Raw genomic sequence first — 22,975 nt, forward strand, 5'->3', positions numbered from 1 at the left:
TGGAAGTTCTTACTTTTCTTGGAAGCACTTTGTATCTTGTGGGCATCGCCAAAGAAGACTCTTTTTAGGAGAGATTAGGACACAATGATGAGAGAATCTCCAAGGGAACAGATAGTGGCAGGAGGAAAGGTGCAACAGGGCTAAAAGATGAACAAGATGCAACAGGCATCACTAGACTGTTCTGAGAGGTAGCAGCTCAGCAGTTTGCACACAGAATAACTTACACACAATACAGTATCTGCTACAACCCCTACCAGCACTCATGGCCAGGTTAGATATGCCATATTTAATAAAGACACCCTAATCATGTGTTGCGCACAGTCACAGAAAAAGAACATGTGAGCTAGTAAGAAACTAGAAATTCAAGTTGTTTGCAAGAACAACAAATTTGTTACGAAAAAAAAAAAAAGTGATGTTTATAAAAAAAAAAAAAAATCAGATAAAGATTATTTTGACATAAAAGCATGAAACTTTGAACGTTGAAATCCATGATTAATTTCCATTGAAGTGTATAAGTAAAAAACTCCAACCGTCAAAGCCAACTGTATAAATGAGAAATCCTACAAAAAAATAAAAACCCACCACTCAGGCTCATGACAGAATTTAATCCTAGTACAGTAGGATTCCATACATCAACTGGAGAACAAGAGGCTGAGAGCAAGAAAAAGAAAAGTTTAAAGCAATGCTGAGAAGTCACAATAGTGTCTTTCATACACTAATTGAGAAATTAGCTTAGAGAGGAATCAGCATTAAAATTTTCCTCACTGCAGAACAGGAAGGCCTTCATTTGAAGATCCTTCACTTGAAGCTTTTCAGTGTTGTGACTCTCACCTTGCCTGAAACAGATTACTTAGTTCAAGTTACTAGTTGGAAGACTTTCTACATTGAGAAATAATTGCTTGAGCACAGGTCTCTCCAGTGCCTGATGAAATGCCTGGAGGTCTCCTAGCTCAAAATAAGGCAATTACCATATCTGCTGCTCACCTGAGTCAGTACTGGACACAGGTGCACATCGTAAATTATAGACCTGAAAGCATAAATTTGCATCAAAAAATACAATGGTTTTTTTTTTTTTTTTTTTCCTACCAAAGATATTATTCTAAAAACTCTGAAAGTGGATTGTTCCGGTTGAACCCTTCATTGCATTCACAGAATAACACGAGATTCAGAAATGTCAACTCGATAATCACTTTGAACAATGCTACTCTAAAAATTTTCTGATGATTCATGAAGAAAAACGTGTTTCTTTGTTCCCTGTAATATCAGCCTCATCACAAGACATCTACTTTTTACTTGTTATGTCTAGTGACAGCTGGTAAAAAGAAGCATTCTGAGGGATGGTTCTTTGAGCAACCTGGCCCAGGGGGTAGCATCCCTGCCTATGGCAGGGGGTTGGAACTCAGCTGAAGGTCCCTTCCAACCCAAACTAGTCTGTGATTCTATGACTGGTCTCACCCATGAGCATTTCATCTCTCCCTGTAGGTATATTCTTGAAGCGCCAAGCTACTTTGTTTAGATTGTGTGGCAGCTGATTTAACAACTTAGCAGATACCCAAAAGATGAAGTGGGTTGTACTCTAGGGAGTTTCTAGGAAGACAGGAACATATAAACGCTAAGGCCAACTCCTCGCTATTGCACATACCAGGCCATACATCCCCTTCCAACAACCTTATCATCTCCAACTTAAAAATTCATGGGCTGTTTTCCTCAACTACTTTAACTGGAAAACTCTTCCATATCTCTAATACCTAAATTTGAGTAGAATTTAGTTTTAGAATGCTTTTCTAATGGTTTTCAAGGCAAGGATAAGTAAGATCACTCATGATTTTGTAACTTCAGTACTTTTTTTTTTTTTTTTTCTAGCACAGGTGTTATGCTGCATCAATGCTATCACGCTATCATAAACAAGCAGCTGAATCTCACCTGGAAGTGATTTTTCCGTCTCTGGAAAAAAGATAAATATTTCCTTTTTATAACTGGATGCAAACAATTTGTGTTCCTTTTCATACAAGGCAAGGCTCTTCCATCAAGTTTCTGTTCTAAATCAGAGCAAGGAGAACAAAAAGGAACAGATTATATTTATTTAATGGGACATGTAATTTGATTAGAGCAATTCTAATTGCTTCATGTGAGCCCAAAGTAAAACAAACAAATTAAATATCAATAAATAAATAAATAAATAAATAAAACATTGAAAATGCACTAAAGTCACACTCCCTGGTCACATTTACCAAACAAATGGTAATTTGCTGTGCGGTCAGTAGATACAGTTTCAGGAACTGGGAATAGTCCCTAGCTGGGGCTGAAAAGCATCTACCCAAGAGACAAGGAACTAATAAAGTGGTTTGGCCCAGTTATAAAACAGATCTTCTTGGAGCAAAGGGAAGGCTTAAAGTGGAATTTGGACTGAGTCTGCTTTATAAAAATTCCATGTTGCTAAGTTTAGGTAAAGGATGTTTTTCAGGAGGAAGTATTTCTTCTCCATGAAATACTTTTCTAGCAAAAAATTTATTTCAAAGATGAATCCAAAAGATTTTCCTTTGGACTGTCCAGCGAAAGCAGTCATGTCTTGGGGTTGGGGATGTTAGTTCTGAGCTAAACTCATCACACCACCTACAACAGTGGATGGCTGGAGAAGCTTTATTTTTTCATAGTATGTGCCCTGAAAGCAATTATACATCATATTAACTGTACTGGAAATAATTATACAACGTTATGGACATATGCAAATATTACACAATGCTTGTGTGTCTTGAAGTCATGTTTTATGCTATGCATAAATGAATACTTCTGCATGTGATGCCATCATCATTAGAATAGCTTGTACTCCTCCTCCATGCCACAGTCCCCTACAAAGAAAAAAGGCTACATATACCCCAATGCTGCCAGAACACATACTTTTAGAACTGAAGGAAAAAAGAGCTTCATCTGAAGACAGTAAACACCTCATAAACAAAGCAGATTTGTCACACTGTTAGGCCAAAGATTACAATGTGAGAAAGGAGTTTACATTTTTATCAGTTTTACTGGTGCAGAAGGAAAGTATCTGGGTTTTCTGTTATAAACAGTGTACTAGCTTGATAGCTGATAAGGCGTACAAGAATGAGGGGAAAAAGAAAGTGGATAGTGACACTGAAATAACTCAAGAATTAGCATAACATAAATAACTGTGGAGAGACAGCCACTGAAAATGTGCTCTTGAATTTCAGGACGAAGAGTAGCATTAGCGGTCAGCTGAAGAGATGAAGACACTGCTTAATTGCACCCTGTATTATCATAAAGCTGACTGTAGTTTGGAAAATTTGTGTATGTTGCTGGAAATGTACAGAACAATTACGGTCAATAATACACAGCAGTGCACTCAAAGCACCTTGGGATCATAACAAATACCCAATTCTTTCACAGACTTCCCTCTCAGCAGCACAGTCCTCAGGTGCTCCATTTGAACCTTAAAGTTATGGAAAAAATAAGACCAGGTGGCAGCATGGTGGCACTGACATGTGAATCTTCATCCTTTGGTGCAATTGGCCTCAAACACACAGGGCAGTGCATAAAGTCTCTTTGTCCTCTCAGACCAAAAATAAAGTAGAAGTTGCCTTTCACATGAGGGATACTCCTCATCAGGCTTCTGTTGCCAATTGTAAGATTTTTTTACTTCCTATTTTTTCAGAAATGAGAAATTTGTGGGTTTTTTTTAGCTGAAGGAAAAGATTGTATTCTTTTCCTTCAAACTCAACAGGCCTTCTCCAGATCTGCAACTGTACCAGCAACAGAATTGTTTTCAAGTTAGAGATCAGCAATGAAAATCTTAGCCAAAACCATGAGTTTTAAAAAAGTCATAAAACTGGTGCATTAGAAATGAAACCTGGAATTGTAATTATAGTGGTCACAGCTGTTCTTGTTGTAATGGTTTTGCCAATGCTGCCCTTTTTATGCAAAGTTTAGTCATTAAAAAATAACCCAAGACACAAAACATTTTAAATTGAAGTGGGTTTACTTTACTGTTTTCTACTTTCCACTAATGCATTTTAGATTTATTATTTTAATGTGTTGGGAGCCTGTACTATCCTTGAGGTACCTCGTATCCTGGAATAAAGACAATTAGGCAATTTTTGTCGATAGTCATTCAGTTAATGAAATATCTAATAATATAATTAATCCATTAGTAGGCTGTACCACATTTTAAATATTCTACTAATCCTCAGACCTTTAACTATGCAATCCTACTGCATACCAGCCATGCTTTTCTCAAAGGCCTACGAAGAAATAGCTGTGTAAATAAAAGGAAAAACTAGGGCTCAGGCAGAATGAATTTCCCTTTGCAGACTTGCTTATAGCCCTCACTTTTTAATGGTACCCATAAAGGACACTCTTCTCAGAAGCAAGTCTTTCTCTTCATGTAACATTCCGTTCCTTTTTTCTGTCTCATCATTTAGAAAACACTCTCAATAACACTGATACAGCCCTTCTTCTATTTTGTATCAAATCTAAAATACCCAACATGACATTTCCCTCCTTCCTCTTTGCTGAGATGAATATTGTTCAGGTTCCCTTCAAGGCAGCTCTCAGATAATGAACTTATTTTTAGCCTCGTCATAGCCAGGCCTCTTCTTGGCACAAGAGGGTGCAGTCACAGCTCACTTGGGTGCTGCAGCCTGACCAGAACTGGCTTGGGAAGGTGAGGTGTCTGAGTCTCATTCAATCCATTCAAAACATCTGTATGCACTTTTTTCTTTTTTTTTTTTTTCTTTTCAGAGGTATGCTCTGATCTCTAAAAAATATGTAACAGCTTTCTGTACACTGTCCACATTTTAGGAGCTCTTAGTTGGGACACTGAGCTAGGACAGTTGGTAGCCCCTTTACCACAGAAGCATCCTTTTTCATCAGGAACATCAGCCTGGCCAAGGTGACACCCAGAAGATGTCCTCCTGCCTACACACAGCTCTACATTCCTGGCTGACCCCCCTTGCTCACATATCCAGGCTCACGGTGATGGCTGGATTTGGGACTGAGGAAGAAATTTTCCCCAGGCCCAGCTGTGCTAACATGTGCTGGCCGTACTTCACTTTGCAGCCTGAGAAAAGCCCATTAACTGGAGGATCACCTGAATATACCATTATTTATTGCGTTCTCTGATACCGCAGACACAGGGAGCACAGAATATCCCGAGCTGGAAAGGACCCGCAAGGCTCATCGAGTCCAACTTCCGACTCCACACAGCACCACCTGAAAATCAGACCGTGCATCTGAGCATGTCAAGCGTGTAACAAGCTGGAATCTCATTCTAAATCTGAAATATATACATCTGTCTCAAGAGGAATCTCATTCTAAATCTGAAATATGTATGCGTGTATGTCTCAAGAGGACTCGAGTGCCTCACTGAGGCACTCACTGAGGCCATTTGGCTGTAGCATTAGGGACTATATTGACGAAGCGTGTCGGTGCAGAAGCTCACCCCTGCAGCAGGGGGTGGCCGTTCACCCATTTTTTGTCTTTTCGGCTTCCATTCGTGCCAGGCCCGGCCTGGCTGCTCTCCCTTCCCCCTGCCCCTAGCCACCCAGCCCCTCCACCTCCCTCACCCCCCCGCCGCCCACCCCCTAGCAGAGAGACCGCACACACAAGCCTGACTTCCAAACACCTTTATTCCCCCTCCAGACCAAACAACCGCAATTAACCCACCCCACCACCCCCCTCTGGCCCACCCGAGGCCCCAGCAGCAGCCGAGCCGTGGTACTCCGAGCAGCGGCAGCAGCAGCAGCAGCAGCAGCACCACGCCCGGCCCGGCCCGGCATTGCGGGGCGGAGCGAGCGGCGCCAAGTGCTGAGTCACGGCCCGACGCCGCCATCACGTGTGGCGCCGGGCACGGGCTGGCCGCCGCCGCCGCTTCTTCTGCCGCTGCCCCTCGCCCCGCAGCCCTGCTCCTGTCCCCGTCCCCGGCCCTATCCCTGTCCCTGCCACCCTGCCCGGCCCGGCATGGGGCTGCTGTCGCAGGGCTCGCCGCTGAGCTGGGAGGAGACGCGGCGGCACGCCGAGCACGTGCGGAAGCACGGCATCCTGCAGTTCCTGCACATCTACCGCGCCCTGCGCGACCGCCACAAGGACGTCCTCAAGTGGGGCGACGAGGTGAGCGGCACCCCCTCCCTCCTTCCCTCCCTCCTTCCTTCCTTCCTTCATCCCCCCCCGCCTTCCTCTTCCTCCCTGCCTCTTCCTCCGGCACCGCGCAGGTGCCGCGGGGGGGGCCGCGGGGCTGTAAAACGCCGAAATAATGCGGGGGGGAGGGAGGGGAGAGCCGCGATTAACGCTGTTGTTGGCGTTATCGGAGCCGGGGAGGCTTGGCCTGTCGCGATAGAGCCTGGCGGGGAGAGCTGGGGCCTCGCTCGCTGCCCCCCGACATGCCCTGTCGCCGACATGCCCCGTCCCACCGACAGGCTGCGGGACATCAGCGGGGCACGCACCCGAGCCAAGGAGCCGCTTTCCAGAGGAGAAAGTGAGGTTTTGGGGGCTTTGCGCCATAAGAAGCTGCCCTGTGAGGGGAGTTGCGCTGTGGGGTGGCCGCTGCGTGCTGTAGGGTTTCGCAGCCGGCGCGGTGTGGGTTTGGGATCCTTCAGTACACAGCTGTGAAGTTGGGCTGACAGCCACACACACGCATGGGATCGGGAATAAAACCGGAGCTGACGGTGTCCCTGTGGCTCTGAGGGTTAGCTGGAGGGTTTCATCATGCAGCCCAGGTTGATCTGCAAGCAAGCTGGCTCGGCTCAGCTCCCCTCCTCTCCCTGGGGTTCCTGCTCTGAGGAAACAAACCAGCCGAAAGCTGTGCCCCCATCCAGCTTTTTAGGCTGGCTTTTTTTCCTCGGCACAGCCTCCGCTGTTCCCCTGCGAGATCCAGCAAGTTAACGTAGGGAAAGTAACGGGAACTTGTGGAGGAAAGGGGCGAGTAAGAGTGCCCCTTGCAGCAGCAGCTCGTTGTTGGTGAGCCTGGCCGTATGGCAGGGCTGCACCCTGCAAACCTCATCCCAGCCGTGGCAGAGAGCTTACTGAAGCATTTCTGCACGGTAAAGCGTGGTGCTCTTTAACGAGACTCACGTTTTGTCCTGCCCGGGGTGATAGGGCGAAATTTTAGGGGCAGCATGATTTGCTGCCTGCCACACTACACTCCACGAGGAGCTTGGAGCCACGTTCAAAGCAACTGTGAACACTCAGAAGTTCGAGTAACTGGGCTCACAATCTACGCATTACTTTAGCAAATGATACTAATCCTAGGTGTGGCAATTTATCTTTATTCTGCCTTATTGTGCAATTTTTTATGTAACAGCGTTTAGGAGTGTATTAGCATAGCAGAGGCTTGTTGCCTGTCTGCTGCTCTGCGAGCACAGAAACATACCCCTCTCTACAACTTGCTCAGCTGTGCTGTAGGTAGTGGGGCAAACTGTAAACTCATTTTTCATTTTTCTTGCAAATAGCTAGTTATTAGATAGCCACATTTATATGCCGCTTAGATGATTCAGCTGACTAGCTGGACAATTTTCATTAAAAAGCCTTCTGTGCCCTTCAACCTTCTTGTGTGTAGTCATAGCCCGAGGGTTTGCTCTTGTCTGAAAACCTCTTGAAGATAGAAATCAAGAATGAAGATGACAGGCCTCACATAATGGTAGCGATGAAATCAGGGTAAAGAAAATTACTTTTGTATTCCCAAGACGTTACTGAGACCAGGTTTGGCAAAAGGTACCTTGTTTTACTTTGTTTTTAATGACTGTTAGGAGGAAAACCCAACTTTCATCATGCCTGCTGAGTTTGTCTTCTACTGTAATGTCATTATTTTAAAGATTGTCTAGCTAGTGCCCTTGTAATGCCTTGTAGTAGGAGACCCAAGGGGTTTACCAAAACAACCCTGTTTTCTGGGGGGGTCTCTATGTTTTGGACTGTTTTCTATAACCACAAAGTTCTTGCAACAGTTCTTTGTGGTTTTTTTTTTTTTTTTTTTTTTTTATAAAAAAGCCACAAGTGTAGCACAGAATAAGACTTGCTTAAAAAATCTTCCTAAGGGTCTCTTTGAACCCACGTTTGCAGGTGAAGGTCCTCTGCCTCTTAATCATCCTTCTGCCTCATTTAGTTTCAGACTGATCGTTGGCCTCCCTCTTTATGCTTGGCTTCTCCTGGCTGTGGGAAATACAAAATACTGGGCTATTTTATTATCCCTCATCAAACCCCACCTAGCTATCCATGCCTTAATGCCCACGAAAGTTGGGCAGCAAATAGGTCTGCCAGTACTGTTGCACATTTTCCTCATGTTTCCATCTTTGTTTCCCACACAGCAGTGTCTGCTCATCTGTGGGTTTCCAGAGTAAGGAGTCATTAGATTGTCTTTTATTTTTTTTTTTTCCTCATGCAGCAAATGAAAAAAAAATTTAAACCTTTTCAGGGCTGTGTTTTACAAGTCCAGCAGAGGTAGCAGGTACTACGTAAAACAACTAGTTGGGGATGCTTGGCAGATGTTAGTGGTACCTCTTATGGTAAAAACTGTTTTGTTTGGAGCTTTTGAGAGTAAGGCAAAGTCTATGCTGTTGCTTTCCAGCTTTTCTGCTGAAAAACTGGCTCGGGTGCTCGTGCACAGCAAACCTCCTGTGCTGCACAGCACCTCGTGTCTGCTGATTGCATTCCTGCAGCTGACGGATGTTGCTTAAATTTCCCTTTGCAGCTTAATGCGGATGCTGGGATCAGGCAAGTGGAATGGGAGGCTCTCGGCTAACTCAGCTCCATCCTTTGTGCTGTGTGTGCACGTGAGTCTGCAAGGACATCAACGTGCACATGTGCAGGCACACACACGAGTACATGTATGGGATGCTTTAAGTTTTTCTACTCTGTTTAACTGCTAAAAGGGACAGGTTGACTGCTCTGCAGGCTGAATCCCTGTCTGGACTGGGCAGAAGAGTTGGAAAAGAGAAGTTGAAGGGAGCAAATACTGTAGAGAGGAAGGGAGAGCTGCTTCGGCTTGTGGAAGTGTGAAGAAAAGTATGCTAGAGGGAGATCCCCTCAGAAGGAGGGTTGTAGAAAGCAAGCATGGGCAGAACATGGCTTTATTTGAAAGTGTATGTGGATTAAAGGGCAATCTGACTTGCCTGGCCTTGTTCAGTGCAGTTGGACGTAATGACCCTGCTGTGGCATGGGGCTGGCTACTGCCAGCGCTGGGGCACGGAGCATAACAGGCGTCTTCAGCTTGTAGAGAGCTGTTGTCTTTGTGGAAAATTAAGGTGGAATTTGGCCATCTTTAAAATTTGTTTTGATGCTGAATTCCATGAGGCACCGTGAAAAATGTGACACTGCTGCTTGCAAGCTGAAATCTTCCTGACTTTTTTCTTTTTTTTCTTTCTGCATTTGTTTCTTTCTCAGTCCTTTCTTTTATGTTCTTTTGATCTGTACTCTTTCCTTATCTTTCTTCTTACTTTTGATTTACTCTGCTCCTTGTTCATTAGTTTTTTTTAATTATACCGTGAAATGGATTAGAAAAAAAAATGACCACTTGCTGCTCAGCACTTCCTAATGCAAGCAGCAAAGCAGCCTTTCTCAGACGCTGCAAGAAGAGAAACCAAAGGCCTCTTACCACAGTGACCCACAGGTATTCCTCCTGGTCAGACAATCTTTAAAGTTTTCTCCTTTTTCCTAAGGAAAGCCTGGGCTGTGAGAAGAGCTCCTTTTCCTTCTGAACGATATTTTTCCCAGGGACCTAGCTACAGCATTAACGTCTTGCTGTTGTTCACAGCCTGTATGTGTTTTTCAGGGCAGCAACAGCAGTGTTCAGTGACACTGCATCACAGCCCGTGGATTTTCAGACTGGTGAAATACTTGTTGCCACTGAAGGACGTGGTGTGGGGTTCAGACGCACACACACTGAGGCTCCTGTTTGATGTCTGTTACTCCTGTAAATCCAGGAGCAGTCCAGGGTGTTCTTAACAGTGATGAATCTAGCTCACCTACTGCAGGAAATAAGTACAGCTCCTGTCCCTAAAACACACAGGTAAAGTTTTGGCTACTGCTCCTCTAAAAGACAATAAAGAGGCCTAGAGAGAGACACACTTGCTCAAAAGTGAATGCAAAGAGGAATTCAGGTGGAGACAAGAAAAGACACTGACTGTTCAAAGGAACAGGTTCAGAGAGCATCACGGTGTGCAGGAAAAGCATTCAGCTTTTCTCATTTTACAAGAAATTTGGGTAAGCTAGTGGAGCAGAAAAGCAGCAGATGTCCTTTTAAGATAATTACGAAGTCTGGGTGTCCTGTGGAATAGGATGCCAAATGATAGCTTTAAAGCTAAGGTGGACACTTAGGTGGATGACAAGCATACGGTTTATCATGTTTTTTATTCAAAACATTTTTTTTATATCCACATGCTGGAAGATATATGTCCATAGCCACTTAGATAATAGTATATATATTGTTTTACATTGAGCCCTTGTCACTTTAAGGCAATGGCTTCTGGTCTCCCCCCTCCCCCAGCAAAATTCCCCCCACGGAATGCATTTTTCAATTTCTTTCATGCAGAAATTCCCCGCGATGGCCCCCTGCCAGATGCGGCCTGTCTGGATGCCTCTGGATGGTGGCTGTCCTACCCGATGTGCCCACCGCGTGAGGAAGGGCAGCACTTGTGAGCCATTTGGTTATCCCTCATGTGCCTGCCTGATCACACTTCGAGCTTTGACTAGATAAAGGGAGGGTGACGTTGTTTGTTTACAAATAATTTGTGCTTCCTTTATTTTAGAACAAGCAGCAGGTGCGGCTACAATGGATGTGTCGGCTGATAGTTGTTGTACTACCTCTCTGCCCTGCCTTAATCCTGTGGGAAATGCCTAAAGGGAACTGAACCTAAAGCCTCCAGCTCTCAAAACATGCGTGAAGTGATGACTTCTTTTTAGTGGTTGTATTTATGGAAATTACTAACTTCTAAGCATGGGTTTCTGTTAAGTTTCTTTATACCTGGTATTGCTAGAGTGGCCTATCCTGAGCTTAAAACTGCTCAGACTGCAAAAAAGGGGAGCAAACAAACAGGGAGAAAACTGCAAAATACTTAATATCCACAAGTCTAGAGCCATTATGCTGAAGAAAACATAGAAGTTTAGATTTAGAGAGAAAACATCTGAGAAGTTTAGCTCCAGAGCAACAGGAAGGGGCTGGGATTTGGGAAGCTATCCCTGACTACTAAAAATAAAAATAAAAAAACTTGTACATCGTGATATTTTCTTTACCCCAGGCTGATAGGAAAGCAAAAGCAATTCTCAACTCCAATCCTAGCAGATGAAAATGCAGATATATCTATAGGTCCTTTGCCTTACGTCTTTTCCAGTCCTTGTTTCTGCTCATGTTATGCTTCTGCTTTTACTTTTCTTCTATAAACTGCTCTCTATTCGTTTGGAATTGCTTTCATAAAGTTTATTAGTGTAATCCTACTGGTATTGGGCTGAACTAGACTGAATGTTGCAGCAAATAGAAAAAGCATCCCACTGTAAACTAAAGCTAATTTTGCAATTCATGGAAAACATTTTGGAAGGGTTTTTAATCGCTTATTTTCCGTAAACAAACTGTAATTTGTCATAAATAGTGACCAAGCCCTGTGATATGCATTGATATCCTCCTCTGCAATCGCGGATCTCAATAAGAGGAATTTTAATTATCCGCTGGTTGTATTTCAGATAGAGAAATACTCTGCTCACAGTGAACTTCCTGCCTTTTGTGGATGTCAAATGAATTGTTATAATCTTGTCATGGAGTTACTGTCTATTGCTTCAGCATAATTTCGCTTTTGCCACGGGACTTCCTCTTCGTGCTGTGCAGATGCATTGTTTTAGTTAATAGTGTTAGAAAAGCTGAGTAGGAAGGATGAGTACAGGAAGGATTTTTTTGTTTTTATTTTTTTCTCTCTTTGTGATGCAAGAGGAAACTTGGAAGCTTGCAACGTCTTGCTTCACAGTTGGAGAAATGGTTTGCTGTTAGTCTATTAAAACATCTAGCTTGTGTGGATTAGAAAATAGTTGTGCCGAAAACACTTGTGCCTTTTTGTCTTAAATCTAAAATTCTGTGAGTGCCATAAATTTGCTCTTGCTACAGAAATCTAAACGTTATCCTAATCTTTTACAGTCTTACCTCAGATACGACGCAGTGCAGCGGTCAAAGAGGAGGCACCTTGTTCTCTAATGTGCCACATCTTGTTCTGGAGACGCATGCAAAGAGTTATGACCTCTAAATTTAGTTTTCAATAACCCAGCTTCCTGGTTTGTGGTATGTGCAGTGCAGGACATCCTCTAGTTGCGTTCTATCACATGCAAAAGAAGAAAATCTGCAGCCCTGATGTCGGCAAGCGGGAGGGCAGCGGGCAGCAGCACTTCATGGGGGCTGCTTGGGTTGCCTGGGATGAGGAGTGCTGCATCCTCTTCTGTATCTCTGGTCATCTTAGTGTGGTATAAAAGTACTTCAGGTTTGTACAAACTCAATGTAATGAACAGCGGTTATGCTGTTTTTTTTTGTTTGTTTGTTTGTTTGTTTTTGTTGTTGTTGTTATTGTTATTGGTTTTTAGTGCACAATTTCTGTAGGTTGGTTTCATGGAGAGCTGCAGACTGCTTTGGTTATTGGATTAGCCACTTTGAGTCAGCTTGATCAAAATTAAGCATTTCAGAAAATAAATTTGAGTAGCAGATTAAAAAAAAAAAAGTTTTACAACAGAAAATACCCATTGTAGTCCTGTGAGCATGGGAGTGCTCTGCATTGTGACAGTGAGCAGTTTGGAGGCTTGCTGATGAGAAATGGGGAGAATGGCTTCTGCTGCGATCCCAGAGTTGTTTTCCTCGTAAGTTCACTCCCTCGGGGGTTAGGCTGTCCTTTGTGGGCCAGTAAACCTTTCATTAAAGGTGCATCATGATCTGGTTATTACTGTGGCTCCACGTTTTATGACAGCAGTGGTGAGAAAATAGCTGTGTTTAAAAAACTCTACATATATTGCAAATACGCATGCTTATGGAAAAACCTACTTTTTGCACTTTAGCACTGAATACTTGTGGTAGAGGTCTTTTGATGAGCAGTCAGGTTATTAAAACTTTATTCTTCTGTAGGCTGTTATTTTAATGATATGTGGCATGTTAATGATGCATTAACTGACCAATAAATGTATCAGGAATTATGTTTTCTTGCTATGATGTAGTTTAATAACTGGTGAAATGAGTTTTGTTTTGTTTGAGGCTCTTGAGAGGAAAGGTTGCCTTTTTATTTATTGTGTACGTAAATATATGAGGCGTACTACGTGAAGAGATGTGAATTAAATGTTCTAGTGGCTTCTGGGAATAGTCAGCAAAAGCCAAGAAAAGTCAGGAAAACCTTAGATCTTTCTTAAAAGCTCCAGGCCAGGGGTGAAGTATGCATAAAGACAGCTGGCATTATAAGGTGACTCCAGCAATTGCTCCAGATCCTTGTGGCAGTGGCTGCCCAGTGAAGGCACTGCTAGGGAAGAAAGCATCACTAAGATTTTATTCTAGGAAGAAGGGTCGGCTGTGAGTCATCCAGGACTCTGCTGTGTCTCCAGTGACTCATTTGTGATCAGGTCTAGCCGGAGGCAGGCGATCAGAAGCCCAGGTAAAAGGCGAGTGCACAGGGCTGATCTTCCCAGGAGGATGGACAGGGCAGAGAGCATGCAAACTTGCCCACTTTCCTCTCAAAAGCAGCTCCTTTTCAGGTAACTCTTTTTGACACATCTTCCTCTGTTTTAGAATCTCAGCCTGCTCAGCACCTCATGTCTGACCTTACCGAGCTGCGAGACCAAATTCCTACTTGTGTATTTACATACAGATGTGCCTCATGGCAAATAGTTGGTATGCTAAAAGCACCTGAGTAACTACGCTCTGGAGCAAAGGCTTTTGCCCAAATGTTAGCCAGGCTTTGTTCCTGGTGTACCTGGCATAACGGTGTTAGTTGTGTGCTGGGAGGGGAGCTGATGCTGGGAAACTGGCCGCTGCCCAGGTGTGTATTTGGACAATGATACCCTGTGGCACTTGCATCAGCTTAAGTCCTCCTCAGCTCGTAGCGTTGCTGCTGCTGTAGAGTTGCTTGACGGATATTTCTTCAGTCTTAAGTAGCGAGTTCTCTGCAGGAAGAATACATGCAATTATGGTCAAATAAAACTCCATGAACTCTAGCACTCAAACACAGCTTTAGACATGCTCGCCCATTTTCAGAGGACTATTAGCTTTCATGTTGCTGCCGGGCAAGTCCAGTAACAACTATTTGGCTTCGTGTGGGGAGAGTGGTTTGGCTCTTCCCCAGTTGAGGGTGATTCAAGGTCTTGTTTGCAGTCATATTTACAGAAGCAGCATTAAGAATTTTGAAAGCCTGACATTTCTCCAGTAGCCAGCTATGAGAAGTAATCCTGACAAATGAAGCAGGGCTATTCTAGGTACTGTCCTGACAGCGAGCTGCTGGTGAAGGCCTCCCTCTTAGAAGACAAGGCCATGGAGTGAAACTGATGTGGAAATATTCTGTAGTTGCAGTATGCTGCAGGTTAGTAGTTGAAGGAAGCTGGTAAAGAACAGGGTTTTTTTTGGCTCAGAGGTAGACCTGTTGCACTTGAATATTATTAATTTTGTATGTAGAATTTATTTGCCATTTGAATGCATTTAACTTTTTCCTAGGCTTGTTGTATATGTGGAGGGATTTACAGCTTTCACTTCACAATCTTCTCGGCCAAGCTCTTGTCCCTCTCCTGGTGAGGTGTCCACCACACTTCTGTGAGCTGGACAGACTCTTGCTGTTCGGAGGGTTTAGACCACTGAAACCATGTTGTACACCCCTCTGTGCAGGAGGGAGCCAAGTGGCAGGCTTTTTTCTCCTCATGCATCATGTTCTAGCCGGAGAAGAGTGACGTCTAGGGTTTGGTTTGCTTTGGGACAAGAGCCCCAGCTAGACACAAGGATCCGTGGTGTCTGCCTTCCTTACAGTGGCAAGGTGTGCTTCCCTTGCAGATAAACTAGTTAAAAACAGGGAGAAAAGTGAACTATAAAGGAGTCTGGCAAAGCGATGAATTACAAAGGCTGGGTGAAGCCCCACACACTTGGCTTTCAGAGTCAAAGCTCTCATGGGCATACTGATGCTTTCAGCTAGGCCGCAGCTCTCTGAACTTCACTGTGGATAAAAAACATGTGCAAAGTCTGTAAACGAAGAGCTGAAGTTAAATGTAAAAATGTGTGAACTGTGAATTTGTTTCCCTTTTTCTAGCTGGAGGCTAAATCTTTTGATGAGCTTAAATTAAATTCTTCAAGGATGCCCATTCAGTCGGTCCCTCTGTTGGCAAGATACTCTGTGGGTTACTTGGAATCGTTGGCAGCTGTCTGAAGCTTTCTTCTTTTCTCATTAAAATTAATGGCAGATCTTCTGTGTGTGAAGACAACTTTGAAGGTTTAGTCAAATGTTTCCAGAGGCAAGAGTAGCAGTTGTTTCTAAAGCTGTTTGCATAAATGAAATATATTCACTACAGCACTCAGATCATGAAACGTTTTGGTTTCTTTCTTGTTGCCTTCTTGGCTTAATGCTTCTTTACATTCTTTTGGCTAATTTTCTTTTGTGGAACTTTTAAGCTGTATATAATACAGCTTATAGAGAAGTACAGTGTTCACTCTACCAGCTTGTTGTAATTAGATTTGGAGAGGGATTACTGAGATAGGAGGCTAATCACAGGAACATAAATTAGAATAGTGGACAAGTGTTGGCCTTTGGTGTCTCTCAAACACAGCTGCAATTACTCTGCCATGTTTCTGCTTTCAGTCCGTCCTGCAGGCACCACAAGGACTGTGTGGTGGGATGCCAGGAGGGCAGCAGGCTCAATATACCCTGTCACACGTCTGTCTTTATAACTTGGAGAACTGCAGTTATGTACCTCCACTAGTTCGGGCTGGGTCTAAGCAAGGATAAGTTGGCTGAAGCTTTTCCAAAGCAGGAAGAGATGTGGTAGGAAAACCAGAAGGTGTGAAAAAAGTCCTTTTATATCCCCACTAATCACAGGTCAAGTGTCACTTGAGAGTGAGAGACTGGTACTCAGTAATAACTAAATCAGTGCTCGAGTGCGTTCTGGTTGACTGTTGTCTGCAGTTATCTCGAGTAGATTGTTGTGGCACAATACACACAAACCACAAAACATGCTGCACAAAGAAATAGCGTCTTGCATGGAAACTAGAAATCATTTTTCTTTAGGGGATTAAGATTTGATCTTAAAAAATACTGAGAACATGCATAATTGCTCAATGAGTCCCTGCAGGATTTGTCTAATCAGATTCTGTAGAATTACAAACATTCTCGGGTAATGCTGTTTCAGATTTAATCACAAATCCCAACAGAGGATTACATTCATTGTCACTGCGGCTAGCAACAACTCTTCTGTGAATGCCAAAGTAACCAAAGACTGGGAAGCCCACAAATCCACTTACAGTGTGCTGGAAAGCACCGCACAAGCTTTCCTGTGCTTTGGCAGCCCGTTTTCCTATACTCACAGACTTCTGTACAAAAAGAAGTTGCTGCCAGCTTGGACCCAGCAGCTCCAAAATCTGTGTCGTGGTGAGTCTGAGCCTCTGGCATCGAAGCAGCTGAGTTCAGTAAGTACTGCTGGATGGCATCCTACACAAAGTCAGAAAAAATGACTGAATAGCACAGCACAAAGACTGATAAATTCTAGCAGTGGATTTACAGTTCACAACTCGAACTTGATGTTTACATTAGATTAGTCGTGAAAGTTGTGGAAGCAGGGGTTTGAGAGCTGCAAACAGAAAGCATTGTGTATCACTGCTGGGCCAGCCAGGAGTTCTCACAGCCCTTGTGATGCATTTCCATGTATGATTTCTGATTTTACTTGGCAGGCAAAGCATCCCCTTCCAAATATGTGTCAGGAAATAGTTATATCAGTAAGTACAGAAGGGTTATAATGTCCAGGTGACTGTCAGGTGGTGCTCTAAAAGGCCTTAAGGGAGTTTTGATAGCAAGTATGCATTGAGATTAGAAGGTTTGAAGTGTGGGTGTTCCGGGTCTGATGGCTTTCAGGTAATCTCTGGGCAAAAACCATTTCCTTCGGATCTGGAGCACAGCACTGGCACCGCTTTCTTTAGCGGCTTCTTGGGTCGAGTTCTCCACCGGTGTGGTGCCAGGAGCAGGTGGAGGTGACAGCCCTGGGGACGTGGAGGGGCAGAGGCCTGGAGCAAGGTGCTGTGGGGTCAGGAAGGCAGGCCGTGGGGCAGGGAGGCAAGAAGGGCCGTGGAAGCAAGGCTGAACCAAGAAAGGGTGGAAGCGCCTGTGCTCTACCAAGAGCTGGAGTGTATTCATGGCAGGGCTGGTGCCGTTCGTTACAACCCTGGGCTTTCTGTGCTGTAATTGAGGCTCTGTGGCTGTAGGCTTTATAGCTCCAACAAGTGGCTGATGTAAATGGACATCCTGTTTTTAAGTGAGGGTTTATCTTTTTTATTTTATTTTATTTTAGTCAGCTGTAGACTGTAACCCATGGGATGACAGAGGCACGCTTGTGGTTAATAGTTTGCATGGTTTAGCAAATAATGCCAATAATGGAGGCAAATGCAAATTCAGAATCTCTGAAGTGAGCACAGTTAAAAACTGAGGATTTTCAAATCAGATTTCAAGGAATTTTCGGTTCTTCATTCAAGATGAAATGAGCAAGCAGCTGTCTTCTTCAGTATTGTTTACCACATTCGTAGTTAGCTATGGTTTTAAGCCTCTCTAGAGGTGAAGTCCAGTCTGACGTCTGTCATCCCTTTATAGCTGATACTTAAATTCATGCGCCAATGAATTTGTGTGTGAAGAAAATCCCATCTTTTAACTGGTTGTTCTGTTTTTATTATTTACAAGGTGGAGTATATGCTAGTAAAATTTGACCATGAGAATAAGAAAGTACGCTTACTGCTGTGTGGCGAAGAAGTTCTTCAGACGCTGCAAGACAAGGGGGAGAAGATAAACCCCAAGTGAGTAGCTGTTTCCTGTTACTTTTTCTTCTTCCCATTATGATACCGTACAGAATTTTGTACAATTAACTTTCAAGTCTGCTCTTTGTAAAACCATAAACCACCGGTACCAATATTTGCAGATTAAACTGGGGTGCAGGAAGTGAAAGGCTCTGAGCGCACCTGCAGGCAGTCCGTGCACCTTTCATGTTATGCCTTGTGAAAATGAAGGGTGTAATGGTGAGCCCACAGAAGCTGCAGTTTCAGTGTTTGTTTTGTCCTGCTCTGGTTTTGTGTCTGTGTGTACTCAGTAATTGTATACCAGACCTTCCTTCCCTGCTGAAGTGCATGTGTACACTGAGCCATGCATCCCTGGCTACAGGAGTGAATGAGGTCTGTGTAAGAGAGCTGCTATCTGTAGGAACACTGTCCTATTTTTGGCAGAAGGCTGGGCGTAAGGTGGCAGGGCAGTTCTTCCCCATCCTCTCCTGTGGAGTTTGCAGTAATAAGTGGATCATATCCCTACTTCAGCTAGCCAGGGAACTGCAAATTCCCTTCTAATTCATGGCACCAGATGTATTTTTCCAAAGCAGAGGAATGAGACCAGAGATACTGAAGTGTTTTGGCTGAAGAGAGCCAGAAGCTTAAAGGAAGTTGGAGAAACTGCTGTGGTGATAAAAGGCCTTTGTGCCCTGAGCCTGTCTGCTCCTTGCTAGGAACGCCTGGTATCCAGCAAGGCTTTCCTATTTTTCTTCCAGGGTAGAGGAGCTGTTGAAAGCCTACAAGAAGCAATTTCTCTTCTTTTAAGACTTTGTGCTTCAAACTATTCATGTACAGAGGAGTGTAGGGACAATGCTGCTCTGCCTTTGTGCTCCATGGAGGTGGGGTGGCTTGTCAGGAAAGAAAGATGCTTTTCAGGGGTTAATGGTGTGCTTAAACTTCATTTCATTTCTTAGCCCAATAAATTTGTGAAATCTGACCAGGTTTCCACAGCCAGTAGGAATAAGAAATGGAGCATAATTTGTGTGGCTTTTTCTGTAGCGTGTTACAACCCCAAGAAACAAAGTTTGAGACAGACACTGAAGCTGTCAGCCCAGGCAGTTTCTGCTTACTGCATTATACACCAGTTCTAGTGGAAAAACTGTACCTTAATTTCTCTCAACTGTCTCCAAGTGATTCCATCCATTTGAAGGTACATCGTACCACTCTACTCCACCAAATAATCAGCTTTAGGAGGTTTTTCTTACAAGTTGCCTTTGTCTGAAATTTATACTAATAACCTATCTTTTTTGAAGTTGCATAAATACTTAAATAATGCTATTTATTTACTAAAGCCACCCAACGCTCTGGCGACCAGAATATGGAAGCTATATGATTGAAGGGACACCTGGGCAGCCATATGGAGGAACCATGTCTGAATTCAACACTGTACAAGACAACATGAGGAAAAGGAGGCAAGAGGCTGCCTCTGTGCTGAAAGAAAATGAGGCTGTTTGCACTGTGACATCTTTTCCAAGGTGAGATTGTTGTTTGAGAAGTGTAACACCGTCTCCTTATTCTCCATATATGCTTTTTCTCTTTTACTGTATAGCTAAACAGTACAATGAAACTGAGCAAAATATGACTCCACTAAAGTAGTTAATGTTCCAGTCATGTTTTCAAATTTTTTTTATTGCTGTGAGACAGAAATAAATCTGCATCTTTTATATTTTTAAGCTTCTAATCTATGATAGTTTTGCAGTAGGAGAGAAAATTTGATTATTCATAACAAAGTATAGTATGCAGAGTAGCCTGCAATCTTGAATTGATATGGTAAAGGTTTCCATTTACCGATTTTCCAAGCTTTGATCTTTATAAATATCAGTTCTATAAAACTTGGCTAACCTGATCTATTTTTTAATACTACATATTCACTGAAGCACATGCATACTTCCTTTTATTACTTTGAACGCAGTAGAAAAGGAAAGTGATTACCTTTACAAAATGGACATGTAAAGCTTCTATAGTCCTGTATTTATTGAATCTAGAAAAGGTAGACCTCTCCTGAGGTCGTAACATCCTTACAAAGGGTAGATTTCATCTTATTGTAAGGAGACTCTTGAAAAAGTACATTCAGGATGTTCCTCATTGCCTAGGAGAAACTGAACTTTGTGACTTTCAAACATAATTCTGAGGGGGGATTTAATGTGTTCATTTGAACTAGCCTGGTCAGTCAAACGAATGAAGATAATTATGCTTAAAATAGTTCAAAAAAAAAATCTGCAATAAAACAGAAGCATTTGGCCTTACTGGCTGGTTTCTTGTGTAGTACAGAACGCCCTGAATTGTTGCCAGGAGCGTGAACAGTACAAAATGTGATTTAGCAGCGAAAATCAGGTACCAAAATACCTCATGTATTCTACCCTGAGGTCTCTCTATTGATTAAACTATGCTTCTTCTTTATGGGAACTAGACTAGATATGTCTATAGTAATGAGCGCTTTTTTAAACTCCTATAGTAAGCAGTTTTCAGTGTGTTGCAGAATTGCATTTTTGCCCTGCAACCTTACAAAAAGATTACTCCAATAAATTTTGTATAAAAGAATTCACGTCCAGTCTCACAAGGACTAAAGAGATACAGATAAATAGTTTTTACATGACTGTGGAAACAGTACATTAGACTTCATTCAGTAGAAGCTGGCAAATAATATGTACAGTCTGCATATGACTTATCTTTGGAATGATTCATAGTTTCATCCCTCAGAGATTGTTCTCCCTAGGCTGTGTAGGGAGAACATATTTCTTATTTCTGCCTTTAACTGTTTTGCCATTCAAATCCGTGTTTGTTGGAGTCTTGCTAACTTACTTTTCCAGGATTTTTTTTTCCTGTTGTTACATCCTCCAAGGCTCCAAAGAGGAGGGTTTTATTTTGATTTTCTTGCTCATATCTCAGCATTTTATGCCTTATAGGTGTAACTTTTTGTTACTTCCTAGGTTTCTCCCATTAGGGGGTTCTTCAAAGTTCCAAAATCACAAATTGCTATGACATTTGCTTGTGTGTAACACATGAAACTACCTCTAATTATTAGTTAGGTACGTCCTTTTAACAGAGGTGGTTTGTTGGGGGCAGAACTGGGTAAACTACATATGTCAGAAATTGAATGTTAACCAGCAGCGTGTAGAGAAACTGAGGCACTGAATGCCAGTGTGTGTCACTATTAATGACAGGTACTAATGCCCTAAAAATATGTGAGCTTACTCTGTATAATGCTGTGAAGTTTCCTAATTTGGCCACTGAAAAGGTCCGCATTTAGTGTTCAGAGATGAAGTAATACATTTTAAAAAATAAGTCTGTTTTAACTACAACAGAAGCCAGCTGTTGACAGGCACTGACCTTTTTATGGTAACTCTTTCTGGCAATTCCAGATGGGTAGGTAACAGTCTTGAAAAGCACTTTAGAAGTAATCAGACTTAGATTCAAGTTTTTAAAAATCCTTTTTTTTTTTTTTTTTTTTTTTTTTTTTTTTTTTTTTCCCTTTGTATACTGAGATCCTAATCTTAGGTCATCTGACCCTTTTAAAATCACAGTCTGTATTCATTACAACTTGGACTCTCATTGTTGTGTTATATAGGTTAGGGTGTCCTGGATTTACGGTGCCAGAATATAAGCCAACGCCAGTAGAAGGAGGAGCTTCAAAATCCCTCTTCTTTCCAGATGAAGCCATCAATAAACATCCTAGGTTTAGGTAAGAGCGTTTCAGGAGTCTGAATGAGAAACTGAACTCTTTTTTTCTGTGCTGTAATATTATAGGAATACCTGCAATAGAGAACTACTTGGCTAGCTGCTGCACATGTCCCAAGGACTTGGACAGAGATGGTTGTGATGGTGTATTTTCTGTCAAAGTGACATAAAGTAAACTGTTAAGCTCAAATAACTTTATATAGTAGTTCATGCCATTATGGGGCAAAAGGTGTTGATTATGCTACTGCAAAATTGTTTCCAGTTTGAAATCCCATGATTAACCACTTTGTTCACAGTTAATCTAGCTCTTATTCAGGTATGTCACAGTCCATTTTATTCCATAAACATCTCGGTGTCCTGAACTTACCCAAGTTACTCTGGAATGGAGCATGAGTGTTGTACTACTTGTATGCTACTTGTATACTACTATACTACTACTTGTGTAGTTCAAGCGGAGCTTTGATTATAAGGATAGGACTTAGAAGAAACAAAATCATTCTGTTTAAAAACTAAGCAATGCCTTTTCACTCACCCTTGTATTCTTCGGGTCAGTAGCCTATTGCTTCTGCCTATTAAGTTCCTCTAAGTGGGTTTGACTTCACTGAAGAAAAATTCAGTGCTGTCTGTTATAGTCTATTGTAAACCAGGGAAAGAAGGGTCCTGAAGGAAAATGCCTAAAACCAATAGGAAGCTGATATTCTGAAATCATGAAAATTAATGAGGAATTAACTCTGAAACTATTTTCATAAAGATAAACCTTTGGATATTGAATTCTTCTTGTTCTAGTACACTGACAAGAAATATCCGGCACCGAAGAGGAGAGAAGGTTGTCATAAATGTACCAAGTGAGTAAATCCAATGTATCTTTTATTCTTTTTCCCAAAAAAAAATGTTCAGTCTGTTACTCTGAATTACTGAGTACCTGTGTTTTCCATCCAGTATTTAAAGATAAGAACACACCATCACCATTTATCGAAACATTTCCCAACGATGATGGAGAAGCAGCAAAAGCAGCTAAACCAGACTATATCTATATGGATGCTATGGGTTTTGGAATGGGCAACTGCTGTCTTCAGGTAAAATGCATCTGCTTTTGAGATGTAAATGAATGTCGTCTTCCCTAAACTGTTCCCCTTTTTTTTTTTTTTTTAAATATTTGCCTTATGTCTAATCACTCTAGCTTAATGTAGTTTGTGTTTTCAGAGTGGCAAAAAGGGGAATCTAGGTTTATTTTCTGCTAATTTTCAAATGGAATTGGAGGCTTTACTTAAAAGGATTTGCTCAAACTAG

At 42.5% G+C, this 22,975-nt stretch overlaps 1 protein-coding gene across 1 annotated transcript in view; it reads left to right on the plus strand.

The window, feature by feature from the left end:
• The first annotated feature begins 5,841 nt into the window (after nucleotides 1–5,841).
• Nucleotides 5,842–22,975, plus strand: part of GCLC (glutamate-cysteine ligase catalytic subunit) — a 32,071-nt gene continuing 14,937 nt past the window's right edge. The window contains exons 1-6 of the mRNA XM_032184734.1: nucleotides 5,842–6,123; nucleotides 17,874–17,986; nucleotides 19,300–19,482; nucleotides 21,576–21,689; nucleotides 22,472–22,530; nucleotides 22,625–22,761. Of these exons, the coding sequence (XP_032040625.1) occupies nucleotides 5,974–6,123; nucleotides 17,874–17,986; nucleotides 19,300–19,482; nucleotides 21,576–21,689; nucleotides 22,472–22,530; nucleotides 22,625–22,761 (756 nt within the window). The 5' untranslated portion in view covers nucleotides 5,842–5,973. The remainder of the gene's footprint in view (nucleotides 6,124–17,873; nucleotides 17,987–19,299; nucleotides 19,483–21,575; nucleotides 21,690–22,471; nucleotides 22,531–22,624; nucleotides 22,762–22,975) is intronic.

The sequence above is a fragment of the Aythya fuligula genome, chromosome 3 (genome assembly GCF_009819795.1).
Source record: "Aythya fuligula isolate bAytFul2 chromosome 3, bAytFul2.pri, whole genome shotgun sequence".
Classification (NCBI taxonomy): Eukaryota; Metazoa; Chordata; class Aves; order Anseriformes; family Anatidae; genus Aythya; species Aythya fuligula.